The 13,394-nt window shown below is 41.8% G+C and overlaps 1 protein-coding gene across 1 annotated transcript; it reads left to right on the top strand.

The window, feature by feature from the left end:
• Positions 1-790: 790 nt before the first annotated feature.
• LOC133304685 (uncharacterized) lies at positions 791-1,312 on the top strand. The gene has a single exon (XM_061504743.1). The coding sequence runs from the start codon at positions 791-793 to the stop codon at positions 1,310-1,312; it is 522 nt and encodes a 173-aa protein (XP_061360727.1).
• Positions 1,313-13,394: the final 12,082 nt, after the last annotated feature.

Here is a 13,394-nt window from a genome sequence, read left to right as displayed (position 1 = left end):
TTGGTTTGCTGATATAGTTAATTACTTGGTTGCTGGTGCGTTATCTGTTGACTCCACTAAGGCTCAAGTCTTGAAATTGAAAAGTGAGTCTAAATACTATGTGTGGGATGATCCTTATTTGTGGAGATTTTGTAGTGACCAAGTGGTTAGAAGATGTGTGCCTGACAGTGAGACTCTTTCCATTTTGAATTTTTGTCATGCATCTGCTTGTGGTGGTCATTTTGGACCACAAAGAACTGCTAGGAAGGTTCTAGATTATGGTTTGTTCTGACCTTCTCTATTTCATGATGCTTATGAGTTTTGTAAGTCTTGTAATAATTGTTAGAGAGCAGGTAGCATTTCCCGTAGACATGAGATACTCCAACACCCTATACTTTTCTGTGAGGTTTTTGATGTTTGGGGTATTGATTTTATGGTCCCTTTCCTATTTCCTTTGGTTTTGCTTACATAATCTTAGCTGTGGATTATGTTTCTAAGTGGGTCGAGGCGAAAGCCACCCGAACTGATGATTCTGTTGTTGTTGTAGATTTTGTCTGTTCTCATATTTTCTGCAGGTTTGGCATTCCTCGAGCTATTATCAGTGACCAGGGCTCGCATTTTTGCAATAGGAGCATGGATGCCTTACTGAAAAAAATATGGAGTCCTCCACAAAGTAGCTACAGCATATCATCCACAGACAAATGGCCAAGCTGAAGTTTCAAACAGAGAGGTTAAGCAAATCCTTCAGAAGACTGTCAATGCTAATAGAAAAGATTGGAGCAAGAGGCTGGAAGATGCTTTGTGGGCATACATGACTGCCTATAAGACTCTGATTGGGATGTCCCCTTACCGGCTTGTTTATGGTAAGGCATGTCACCTACCAGTGGAGCTGGAGCATCGAGCATATTGGGTTGTGAAGCAGTGTAACATGGACCTAATCCAGTCAGGGGGAGAAAGGAAACTACAGCTGCAAGAGTTAGAGGAGCTTTGTTTGGATGCCTATGAGAGCTCACACATATACAAGGAAAAGACAAAGGCATTCTATGATAAGCAGATCCTGAGGAAAGACTTTGTTGTGGGCCAGAATGTGCTGTTATTCAATTCCCATCTTAAGTTCATGCCTGGTAAACTTAGATCAAGATGGGATGGCCCCTTTGTTATTGCTAATATTTTTCCTTATGGTGCAGTTGAATTAAATGATAAGCAGACTGGAAACACTTTCACTGTGAATGGGCATCGTCTGAAGCCCTTTTATGAAGGAGCACAGCAGCAACTTGTAGAGACACAGATGGATGCAGAGCTTCGGCTGCTTGATGTTGTTTACCCTCCTTAGGGAGGACAGAGAGTTCACTTCCTTTCTTAGCTTTGTTTTTCATGTTTGGATTTAAAAGCAAAAACAAAAAAAAGAGTTTGATATTCTTGTTTTCTCTTATGATTAGTGAGTTATACATGGATTATACTTAAATCACAGGGTTTGATAGAAATTTATGTTTAGGCTTGGTTCTTGATTCTTGGATTGCATTACTTGTTACTTGATACTGTGCTGCTGATTGTATGATTTGGTATACCCTTGTGAGGTTTTGAGCCTGTAGACATGGTCTTCATCTGTAGGCCAAACTTTCTTTCTTGTGTGATTCTGCTCTTGATTGTTGTCCTCTAGAACTTGCTCTTGTTCTTTTTGAAACTGCATTTTTCACTTGCATGCATGAATATGATTGAGGCATTCTTTCTTTTCTTTCCCACTTTAGCCAAATAGCCATCCCTGCATTGTATTCCCTTGGTTAGCCCTTTTTGTGCCTTATGTAACCCTTGTTTCTTAGCCACATTACAAGCCTAAGTGAAAAACCAATTAATTCCACATCTTGGAGATTTACTGAGCATTGGTTTTACTGTAGTGTTTTGTTTAAGTGTGGGGGTTTGCCCGAGACGTGCAAAGTCTAAGTGTGGGGGGTAACCATCTGGATATTTTGTCTGTATTATTGTTTTTTTTTTAAAACAAAAAAAAAGTTTGTTAGTTTGTTATTCTTTATATTTGTTTAAAAAACAAAAAAAGAGGTTTTGTTATTCTTTATATTTGTTTTATTTTTAGTTTAGTTCTTAACTTTTGCTCTCTGTAAATTTCTGGGGTGTTTAGCTTTCTTTTCCATATTCATCAATACCTTTACCTCAGCCCCAATACAACCCTGCATAAAGCCCTCTTGATTTGTGCATGCATGTGTTATTAGCAGTGGAGAAGTAGAACTTGAGCAAGCCTATGGTAGGATGATTTTCTTGAGTTGATTTGAGTGATATACTGAATTAACTGATACACTTGAGAGAAAATTGAGAGCATCCTGTGAGGAACTATTTTTGTGTAGTTAGCAGTTGCAGTTGAAATTGACAGGTCTTGTGATTTGAGATTAAGAAATTTTTGTCCTGGTTGGTTTATCTGTTCAAGACTTGTGATTTTTGTTATCTTTTGTAAAATTGCTAATTATTAGGAAGGATAGGTTGATATTCACTCTTTCCTTATTTCTTTGCTTTCTTTTTATATTCTAGTTTTTGCTCAGGAGTGCAAAAAGATAAGTGTGGGGAAATTTGATAACTCATATTTTATTAGGTTTATTTGTTACTCTTGATTAGTATTTTTATGATTTATTTGAATAAAATAATGATTTTTAGAGTTAATTTAGATTTTTAGTTTTTGATTGGGTTTAATTTATTTTCGTCAGAATTTTTCAGCTTTACGTTACTTTTGTATTTTGGTCATATCTCAGTTCACAGTTGTTGGATTGACTTCGTTCTTATTGAGTTTTTCAGATAACGCAGAGGGCTACAATTCTTATGAAGAACTCAAAGCCCAATTCGAACTGGAAGCTAGTCGATTTCTGACGCCAAGTTGGACGCGTTTTGCTGAAGTTTTATTTTATTATTGGACTTGTAATTTAAATTAAAACCCAATTACTTAAGTGGCCCAAAGTCAAGTTTTATTTTTATTTATTTTGTTTATTTTATTTCGTATTATAGACAGATGGGTCGATCTGAGTTGAGCCCTAACCCGATTTGGGTAGGGGTATATGACGCCAGAGTATGAAACTTTTATTCATTATGTAATTTACGAATTTTGGGATCAAAGTATTTTCTCTGAAGTGTTCTTCCTGTTCTTCGTCTTTTTCTCTTTCTTCTTTTTATTTATTTTAATCTTTAATCATGTTTATCCTAGCCATGCTAGGCTAAAACCCCTTTAATCAACCTCAGGGGAAGGGATTCTATGGATCTGTCTAGAGGATTTGCGATCATTCTCTAACTAGATTCGTTTCTTTACCCTAACTCAGATCGATATCGTGCGATTGTGGATATTCGATCTGAGGTTCGCAATTACGATTATGGAAAAATAATGATCATCAGATTTAATGATCAGATTGTTCTCAATTGAAAATAAGGATTCTGATTCAATTGAGATTAATCACGAATTTGGTAACTTTTATCCAAGGAAGGACATCCTAGGAACCCTAACCTTAGGTTGGTTAATTTTTAATTACGAATTTTTAATCCCAATTTTTATATTCTGTCTTTTAATTATTCAACCAAAATTCAAATCCCCCTTTTTTATTTTCTATTTTCATAATCTATTTTTACCAAAACAATTTCCTAGAGAGATGACTTAGGGTTTCCACTTTACTGCAAATTTTCTGAACCCTAAATAAAACAATAATTTTTAATTTGTGCGAGTTCGACAGCTCGTGTCAATGCAATGCTATGACAATAATACATATCATGCAACGCTTCCTTATTTTCAACCAAGGAATTGACTGAGTAGCACATCTAAATCTGAAATGTGCTTTCACATAACAATTATTAACACCAACAGAAAATAAAACTAAAAACAAAAAATTTACTACTAAAATGAAAATAAACTGGAAAGGTTAAAATAACTCCCCTGATTAGTGAAATGAATTCTCTGATTTTCTGTGTTGGATGTTTCTTTTGTTCCTCTGTATGTGATTCCTCAAATACTGCGTATGCGGTCCCAATTCCCAGATTTAGAAGATTGCAATCCCCAGCAATAACTAAACTAGTTGATGAATGTAACTGTTGCGCAAGTAAAACACACACACATGTGAACAATCAATCAAAAAATAACATGACCGCTGTACTGTGGAACTACAAAATCAAAGACCAAATGTGTTTGAATGACCCTAACATCATCCTAGATGGTCAAAAACAATAAAAATAAAAATAAAAAATAAAACAGCAAAACATCACCCTCACGCAGATTGCGCCAGAATCTGCACGATTTGCGCGGTGAAACAGAAGTTTCCAAGCTAATATGGCGCGGATGGCGCCAGGGTCCACGCACTTCGCGTGAGGAGACAGGGAGTTTCATTGGAAACTCTTGCTTTTCGCTCTATATACCGCACGATTTGTGCGGTACTCTATTTTCCTTGACTCAAAAACTAACTATTTCATAAAACTTAAAGACTCAAAAGAAATAAATAAGAAAATGACTAAAAAATTATTGGTTGCCTCCCAACCAGCGCTTGTTTAATGTCACGAGCCTGACGCACTCCTTGTCATTATGGTGGTTGGAAGCACGCTACCATTGATGACCCAATCTTCTTGGTCCAGTATTGTGTCTTTCCATAATAATCATATGCATGTGGATGAGGATGAGGGTTCTCAGGAACTTTAAATTTAGTCTTCACATGCTTTCCCTTACTCCTAGATATTTCCATCTTAACCTTTGGCTTGTTTTCTTCATGTCGCTGATGGACTTCCTTCTTTGTGGGATTTAGTCTTCTCTGAGGTTGTCTCACAGGTTTAACATTGTCTTCCATTAGAATCTTGTGAGTACAGAAAGAATGGTTGACGCCCTTCAAATCAGAAATAGACCACCCAATAGCTGTCTCTTGCTCCTTGAGTGTAACACCTCGTATATATCCGGTAGTGTTATCATTACATTGTATTAGGCTACGCTTAATTAAAAATGAGGAATATTCTTTTTCTTTTCAATTATGACGTCATTATCAATTACCAACTTGATTACTTAATCAATTTCATAAAACATCGCCTGAATGTAAATTGCAATAAGACATCTACTGAAATACCTCAATATATAAATAAAGTGAGTATCTAAATCACTGATCTACATCACGTTGTCCGGACAATATACTGATACATTATTACAACTCCAAATAAAACTAAGACATAACTAGTCTATGTGTCATGGACAATCCCCATGCTCACCAAATCAACAACGTCTCAAAAAAAATATTATCATAAACATAAAATGAAGCTCAAAGCATAAAAGCAGCATGCATATCCAGCATCCAACAAGTCAGCATATAATATCATCAATGTCTAACTCAGCTCCGGCCTCCTCCCGCCTGGGGCCTCAACCCCAACATTACCTGATCCTGAAATAAGCATTCTCCAAACGTGGGGTGAGATCTCTAAACCTGAATTCTCAGTAAGACTAGGGGTCCTCAAGGATCTTCCACCCCAAGCTCACTTACATGTGCAATATAAGTTCTAAAAGCATTTATATCAATATCAGTTCCAAAACTATGCAGTGCAACAGATATTCATGCCATATGTGCTTATCACTATTCTACTGGCCAGAGAAATGCAGGAATACGTCTATACCTACATGTAGTACAAGGAACACCGCTTGCACCTCACCCACAGCCTCACCATCTTGTATGTACCATATACTCGGGCTTACCATATAGGTGGAACACCACATGCATATCATAAAGGCACTAGCATATAACAGCTCAACAGCATTTCCAAAACATCAAAAGCATGTAACACAACATGCATATAACCATACCCCCATGGGACATGATGGAACCACAACATGGCTAAACCGAGGACACAAAAGCTTACCTTGCAAGCTCACTATCCAATGCCAAGAGTCTTCACAGCTCAAGTCCAACACACAGCAGATCACAATCTGATTTAGGACCAGCAAGTGTATCAACATACATAGCTCAAAAGCATTAACATAAGGGCTACATTCTCCTTTAACGATTTACGTCTTAAGGCTTCCAACAAAGTCATAAGTACTAAATCACATGATTCTGACTTAGTTCATTAATTATAGAAGTTCAACTTCATCACTCTAGGGTCCACAAACCCCCAATAGCCTACTGTCCTCACAGCACAGCTACTGTTCTTCGAAATCTCAGAATATCCGGATATTCCTCGGGGCATATCCGGATATCCAATATCTGGATATCTCTCTGGAAATATCCGGATATCAATATCCGGATATCAATATCCGGATATTTCACGGGCAAATATCCGGATATTTCGCGACAGAATACAGTTTCTGCATTTCGCGAAGATATCCTTCAAAGGTTCCATTTTTACCGATTACGGAATCCTAAACATGCATTTCTAGGTGTGTTTGGCATTACACCAAGTTAGGTTATCATCTTTTAACCATTACGTGCATCAAGGTTCCATTTTTAAGCATAAAAACTCAAGTTCAAGGGTGATGACCATACCACAAGCTTGAAACAGCAAAGGGAGATGCTCTTGGAGCTCACTTGAAGCTCCCACAGTCCAGCACACTCAAGGACACGAAAATGGGCCAACAAGATGGGTTCTTTCTTCCCAAAGGTGACAATTTGAAGCTCAAAAATACCAACTCCAAGCTCCCACCAAAAAACTAACCAAAGTCAGAAGCTCAAACCCCTTTTACACAGGTTCTCAAACTCAGAAAGGTGACTTTTTTCTGCTCACAAGGCTCACACCCTCAAGACCAAGTGTTTAGGAAGAGGTATCAAGAAGGTAGAAGGTCACAAGGCTCATACAAGAGGGAAGAGAGCACCAAAACAGTGCAAACTGATCAGCCTCCAAGGTATCCACGCATTGAAGTATGTTTTCTAGGGTTTTGTGCCCTTCAACAGTGTATTTATAGGCCACTTAAGCATTAAACACACAGTATTAACTTAATTAGCTACGCTTAGATTTTTAATCCCAAACTTTGGATTCTTAACCTACTCAATTTTACAAGAATTTTCATATTTTTATTATATTTTTTGGAGCACCTTTCCGATACGCGCTTTTCATAGCCAGTATAAGTTTCTGGCACCAGTTCTCATTATTTGGACTTGAAACTCATCTTACAAGTCCTATATATTATTCTAGTAATTATCATGCACTTATTATAATTTTTCGGGATACTTTTTCGGTACGCATTTATACTGACTAGCAGAATCGGTATCTGCACTTTTCTTCCGAAAAACGACTTTCAGCATTCTTAATCACTTATCATAATTATTAAAGCGTCTTAATAATTATTAGGGTCAATTATGGAATTATTTCCTAATTTAACATAATTAATTACTTAATTTCCTTAATTAACGGTGTAGGTTCTTTCATTCACCCCACCTTTTTAGGATTTTATCCTCAAAATCAGAAACATACCTGCTCGAAACTCGGAGTATTGCCGGAGAAGCTCGTCTTCACGCTACCAAGTACACTCAGGAGTTCTTCCGGTTCATTGCACTTTGACCATCGGAATGATCTTGCTCCTCAGCTGCTTCTCGCCACGATCGAGAATCTTAAGTGGTCCGACGGGAGTCTTCAGGTTCTCCCGAACCTCCACATCATCAGGTTGCACCACGTGCGACGGATCTGCTATGTACTTCCGAAGCTGAGACACGTGAAACACGTCGTGGATGTTGGCCAAGTTCAGAGGCAAGGCAAGCCGGTAGGCAACAGGTCCTACTCTACCAAGGATCTGGTATGGCCCAATATATCGCGGGCTCAGCTTCCTCACTCCGAGTGCCCGACCAACACCGGTGACAGGTGAAAGTCTCACAAACACGTGCTCACCCTCACTGAACTCCAGTGGACGATGCTTGACATCATAGTAGCTCTTCTGGTGATTCTGCGCCTGCTTCAACTTTTCACGGATCATCTGGATCTGCTGGGTGGTATCTTGGACAAAGTTCAAGCCAAAAAGCTCCTTGTCCCCAACCTCAGACCAACAAGTAGGAGTCCGACACCTCCTACCATACAGTGTTTCGTAGGGTGTCATGCCCAGGCTAGCATGAAAGTTGTTGTTGTACGAAAATTCGACCAATGGAAGGTACCTATCTCATGCCGAGCCTTGCTCCAACGTGCAAGCTCGCAACATGTCCTCCAAGGTCTGGATGGTCCTCTCAGTCTGTCCATCAGTCTGAGGGTGATAGGCGGTACTCAATCTCAACTGCGTACCAAAAGCCTCCTGCAGCGCCTCCCAGATCTGAGATGTGAACTTCGGGTCCCTATGACTAATGATACTCTCGGGCACCCCGTGAAGCCTCACAATCTCGCGAACATAAAGTTTGGCCAACTGCTCTGTAGTGAAGCTCACCTTCACTGGAAGAAAATGGGCAGACTTCTTCAGTCTATCCACAATGACCCAAATAGAGTCACAACCCGCCTGAGTCTTCGGCAATCCCACCACGAAGTCCATGGAAATACCTTCCCACTTCCACTGTGGTACTTCAAGAGGTTGAAGTTCACCAGACGGTCTCTGATGTTCAATCTTCACCTTCTGGCAAACCAAACACTTGGACACAAAGACAGCAACATCTTTCTTCATGCCCGGCCACCAGAAGTTCTTCTTCAGGTCTTGTTAAATCTTAGTAGAACCAGGGAGGATAGAAAACTGACCCTTATGGCCCTCTGCCATAACCTCATCAGTCAACGCTGAAACAAAAGAAGTCCATCATCATTCCAAGACACACCGTCTTGGTTCTTCACATAATCCAGACACTCTCTCTGAACTTGTGCCTCTTTGATCTTTTCAAACAGCTTGTTCACGACATCTGCTGCTTCCATCTCGAGAAGTGCACTCCCACATGGAGCGGTCACTGCCAGGTTTCGAAACTTCTCAACCACATCAAGAAAACCAAGTAACAAATTGGATGAGCTACTGGATTTCTGACTCAGAGCATCAGCTACCACATTGGCCTTGCCAGGATGATACCTCAGCTCGAAGTCGTAGTGCTTTATGAACTCCATCCATCTCCTCTGCCTCATGTTCAACTCCTTCTGGTGGAACAGGTACTTCAAACACTTGTGGTCACTGAACACCACAAACCTCAAACCAAAAAGATAATGCCTCCAAATCTTGAAAGCAAACACAATAGCAGCCAACTCCAAGTCATGAGTAGGGTAGTTCTCCTCATGAGGTTTCAACTGCCTCGAAGCATAGGCAATCACTTTGCCCAACTGCATCAACACACAACCTAGTCCTTTCCCGGAGGCGTCGGTGTAAAGCTCAATCTCAAGCGCAGGATCAGAAAGGACCAACACAGGAGCAGTAGTCAATCTCTCCTGCAACTCCTGAAAACAAACCTCGCACTCGTGAGTCCACACAAATGGAGTCTCATTCCGGGTAAGGCGAGTCAATGGCAAAACCATGGTGGAGAATCCCTTGATGAATCTCTGATAGTAGCCTGCCAAACCCAGAAAGCTCCTCACTTCCGTAACTATCTTTGGCCTCTCCCAATCCAGTACGGCCTCGATCTTGTTCGGATCCACTGCAACTCCTTCAGCAGAAATAACATGCCCAAGGAGTTCACAGACTTGAGCCAAAACTCACACTTGGAAGGCTTCGCATACAGCTTCTTCTCTTTCAGCACTTGCAGAACAATTCTCAAATGCTCCACATGCTCCTCCTCCGTCTTGAAGTAAATCAAAATATCGTCAATGAAGACGATCACAAACTGATCCAGGTACGGCTGGAAAATTCGGTTCATGTAATCCATGAACACAGCAGGTGCATTAGTGAGTCCAAGCGGAATCACCAAATACTCAAAGTGATCGTATCTCGAACGAAATGCGGTCTTAGGGACATCCTCCGGCTTCACCCGAATCTGATGGTATCCAGACCGAAGATCAATCTTGAAATACACGCAAGCACCCCTGAGCTGATCCAACAGATCATCAATCCGAGGAAGGGGATACTTGTTCTTGATCGTCACCTTGTTCAGCTGCCTGTAGTCGGTGCACAATCGCATTGTCCCGTCCTTCTTCTTCACAAAAATGACTGGTGCTCCCCAAGGAGACACACTCGGTCTAATGAAATCTTTCGCTGAAAGATCCTCAATATGCTTCTTCAGCTCTGCCAGCTCCGGTGGCGACATCCAGCATGGAGCTAATGAAATAGGCCCCACACCAGGCAACAGATCAATGGAGAACTCTATCTCCCTCTGTGGCGGAAACTCAGGAATCTCCTCAGGAAACACCTCGAGGAATTCCCTCACCACCGGAATGCCAGTGATATCCTCATGTGTCCCACTCACCAAACCTCCCAACATGACATATCCAAATGCCCCTGCTCTCAAGGCTCTCCTAGCCTGCAGCAACGAAATGTACGGCGAGGAACTAGCTGTGGAATCACACAGAGACATCACCACACGCTTGGCACAACAGTCAATCTTCACACAATTTCTGGACAGCCAATCCATGCCCAGAATAGCCTCCAAGTTAGCCATCGGCAATCCTATCAGATCTATCGAGAACTCATGGCCATCCCACGAAACGCTACATCACGATGAACAATGGTCGCATCACACTTTTCTCCGGTGGCGGTGGTCACCCACAACAGTGGAGAAAGCACAGACATGGACAACTCAAGCCCCACAGCAATCGGGGTAGCAACAAATGTGTGCGTAGCCCCAGAGTCAAACAAGACATCAACTGATGATGCACCAATAGTAACTGTACCTCTAACAAGGTTCGGAGCTCTATCCGACTGCTGAAGATCCAGAGTATAAACACACCCAGTAGACGGTGGCACTGCCAGTGCCGAAGTAGGTGGAAGGGGAACCATCTGTAGTGGCGCTGCCTGAACTGCAGCCACTCTCGTCGTCACCGACGGACAATCCCTGGAGAAGTGGCCCTCCTTGCCACACTGGAAACAAATCAACTGGCCGGTAGAACACGGCCCAAAATGAGTCTTCCCGCATCCCGAACACCTAGGCGCATGAGGTCTCGCTACGCCCCCCTGAGCAGAATTCCTCTTAAACTGATTCGGCGCCTGCCGAGCTGCCATCTGTTTTCCTTTACCCTTGTTCCCAAACTTCCTGTCTCTCCAAGAAGTGGAACTACCAACTACAACCTTCGTCGCCTCAGCAACCTTGGCCTTCTTGGCCTTACTCGTGCTGTAGAAATCCTCAATATCACGACACTGCTGAACCAGTGTCCCAAAATCTCTAGAAGCAGAACCAGCAAGGTAACCAGCAATATCCTCACTAAGTCCCCTACGGAACTTAGCAGCCAAGAATGTAGGAGTAGGCCTCGCCATCCTGAAGTGTGCAAACTTCACCAGCTGGTTGAACTTGGCCAGGGACTCGTCCACAGACAACGAGCCCTGAACCAAATGGTCAAACTTTCCCTGCTGCCTCTCCTGAGCGTCATACGGAAAGTACTGACCCAAGAAGAAATCCTCGAACAATGGCCACGTCATCCGATGGCCCTGCATCTCGTAAATGTGAGAAGTGTTCGTCCACCACTCGTGGGCATCGCCCTCCAGCATGTAAGTAGCGAACATCAGCTTCTGCGGATCTGTGCACTGCATGACCCATAATATCTTGTCCAACGCCTAAAGCCAACGCGCCGCAGCAACAGGATCAAAGGATCCATCAAAGGCAGGTGGCTTATGCTTACAAAAAGCATTCAGCCGGTGATCGATCTCATCTCGATCCTCAACAAAAATAGGGACGGTCTGCACGACCCCCGTAAGGTGACTGCCATCACCCATCTGACTCTGAGAGTCATCCTGTAGACTGGGTGGAGGTGGTGGTGGTGGCGGAGGAACATGGCCAACAGTTGGACCATTCCTCATCTCCTCTAACATGACTCTAAACATCGTCATGTTCGCCAGACGGTTGGCCTCCAACACGTCCTCAGTGGCCTTCCTGTTCGCCTCCCTGACGGCGTCCAGCATCGCCTGGTTTGCCATTCTCATGGCCTCCTGGTCGGCTTGTCGGGCCGCCTGCATCTCAGCCAATGCAGCCAGGACAGGATCGGGCTGATCCTCCGAAGTCTCGCGGTTTCTCCCGGGTCTTACCATGACTCTGCACAAGTTACACATATTATGAGTTGATTAGGCCCACGCAATGTGATCACATATGCATTATCATAATAATACTCGACGAAACAAACCCACAAAACAGACACAACCAAACATCCTAATCATTGCAATACATACATGTTTTTCCCTTGAACCGTTGCTCTGATACCATAAAATGTAACACCCCGTATATATCCAGTAGTGTTATCATTACATCGTATTAAGCTACGCTTAATTAAAAATGCGGAATATTCTTTTTCTTTTCAATTATGACGTCATTATCAATTACCAACTTGATTACTTAATCAATTTCATAAAACATCGCCTGAATGTAAATTGCAATAAGACATCTACTAAAATACCTCAATATATCAATAAAGTGAGTATCTAAATCACAGATCTACATCACGTAGTCCGGACAATATCCTGATACATTATTACAACTCCATATAAAACTAAGATATAACTAGTCTATGTGTCATGGACAATCCGCATGCTCACCAAATCAACAGCGTCTTAACAAGATAATCATAAACATAAAATGAAGCTCAAAGCGTAAAAGCAGCATGCATATCCAGCATCCAACAAGTCAGCATATAATATCATCAATGTCTAACTCAGCTTCGGCCTCCTGCCGCCTGGGGCCTCAACCCACACATTACCTGATCCTAAAATAAGCATTCTTCAAACGTGGGGTGAGATCTCTAAACCAGAAATCTCAGTAAGACTAGGGGTCCTCAAGGATCTTCCACCCCAAGCTCACTTACATGTGCAATATAAGTTCTGAAAGCATTTATATCAATATCAGTTCCAAAACTATGCAGTGCAACAGATATTCATGCCATGTGTGTTTATCATTATTCTACTAGCCAGAGAAATGCAGGAATATGTCTATACCTACATGTAGTACAAGGAACATTGCTTGCACCTCACCCACCGCCTCACCATCTTGTATGTACCACATACTCGGGTTTACCGTATATGTGGAACACCACATGCATATCATAAAGGCACTAGCATATAACAGCTCAACAACATTTCCAAAACATCAAAAGCATGTAACACAACATGCATATAACCATACCCCCATGGGACATGGTGGAACCACAACATGGCTAAACCGATGACACGAAAGCTTACCTTGCAAGCTCACTATCCAATGCAAAGAGTCCTCACAGCTCAAGTCCAACACACAGCAGATCACAATCTGATTTAGGACCAGCAAGTGTATCAACATACATAGCTCAAAAGCATTAACATAAAGGCTACGTTCTCCTTTAACGATTTACATCTTAAGGCTTCCAACAAAACCACAAGCCCTAAATCACATGATTCTGACTTAGTTCATTAATTA

Source organism: Gastrolobium bilobum, unplaced genomic scaffold, assembly GCF_033153095.1.
Source record: "Gastrolobium bilobum isolate Gb01-03AN ecotype WA unplaced genomic scaffold, APGP_CSIRO_Gbil_v1 utg9112, whole genome shotgun sequence".
NCBI classification, from domain to species: Eukaryota; Viridiplantae; Streptophyta; class Magnoliopsida; order Fabales; family Fabaceae; genus Gastrolobium; species Gastrolobium bilobum.
This window is presented reverse-complemented; position numbering and strand designations above follow the sequence as displayed.

Excerpts from the sequence above, each read along its gene's own strand:
- LOC133304685 (XM_061504743.1), top strand. The coding sequence starts at position 791 with ATGACTGCCTATAAGACTCTGATTGGGATGTCCCCTTACCGGCTTGTT.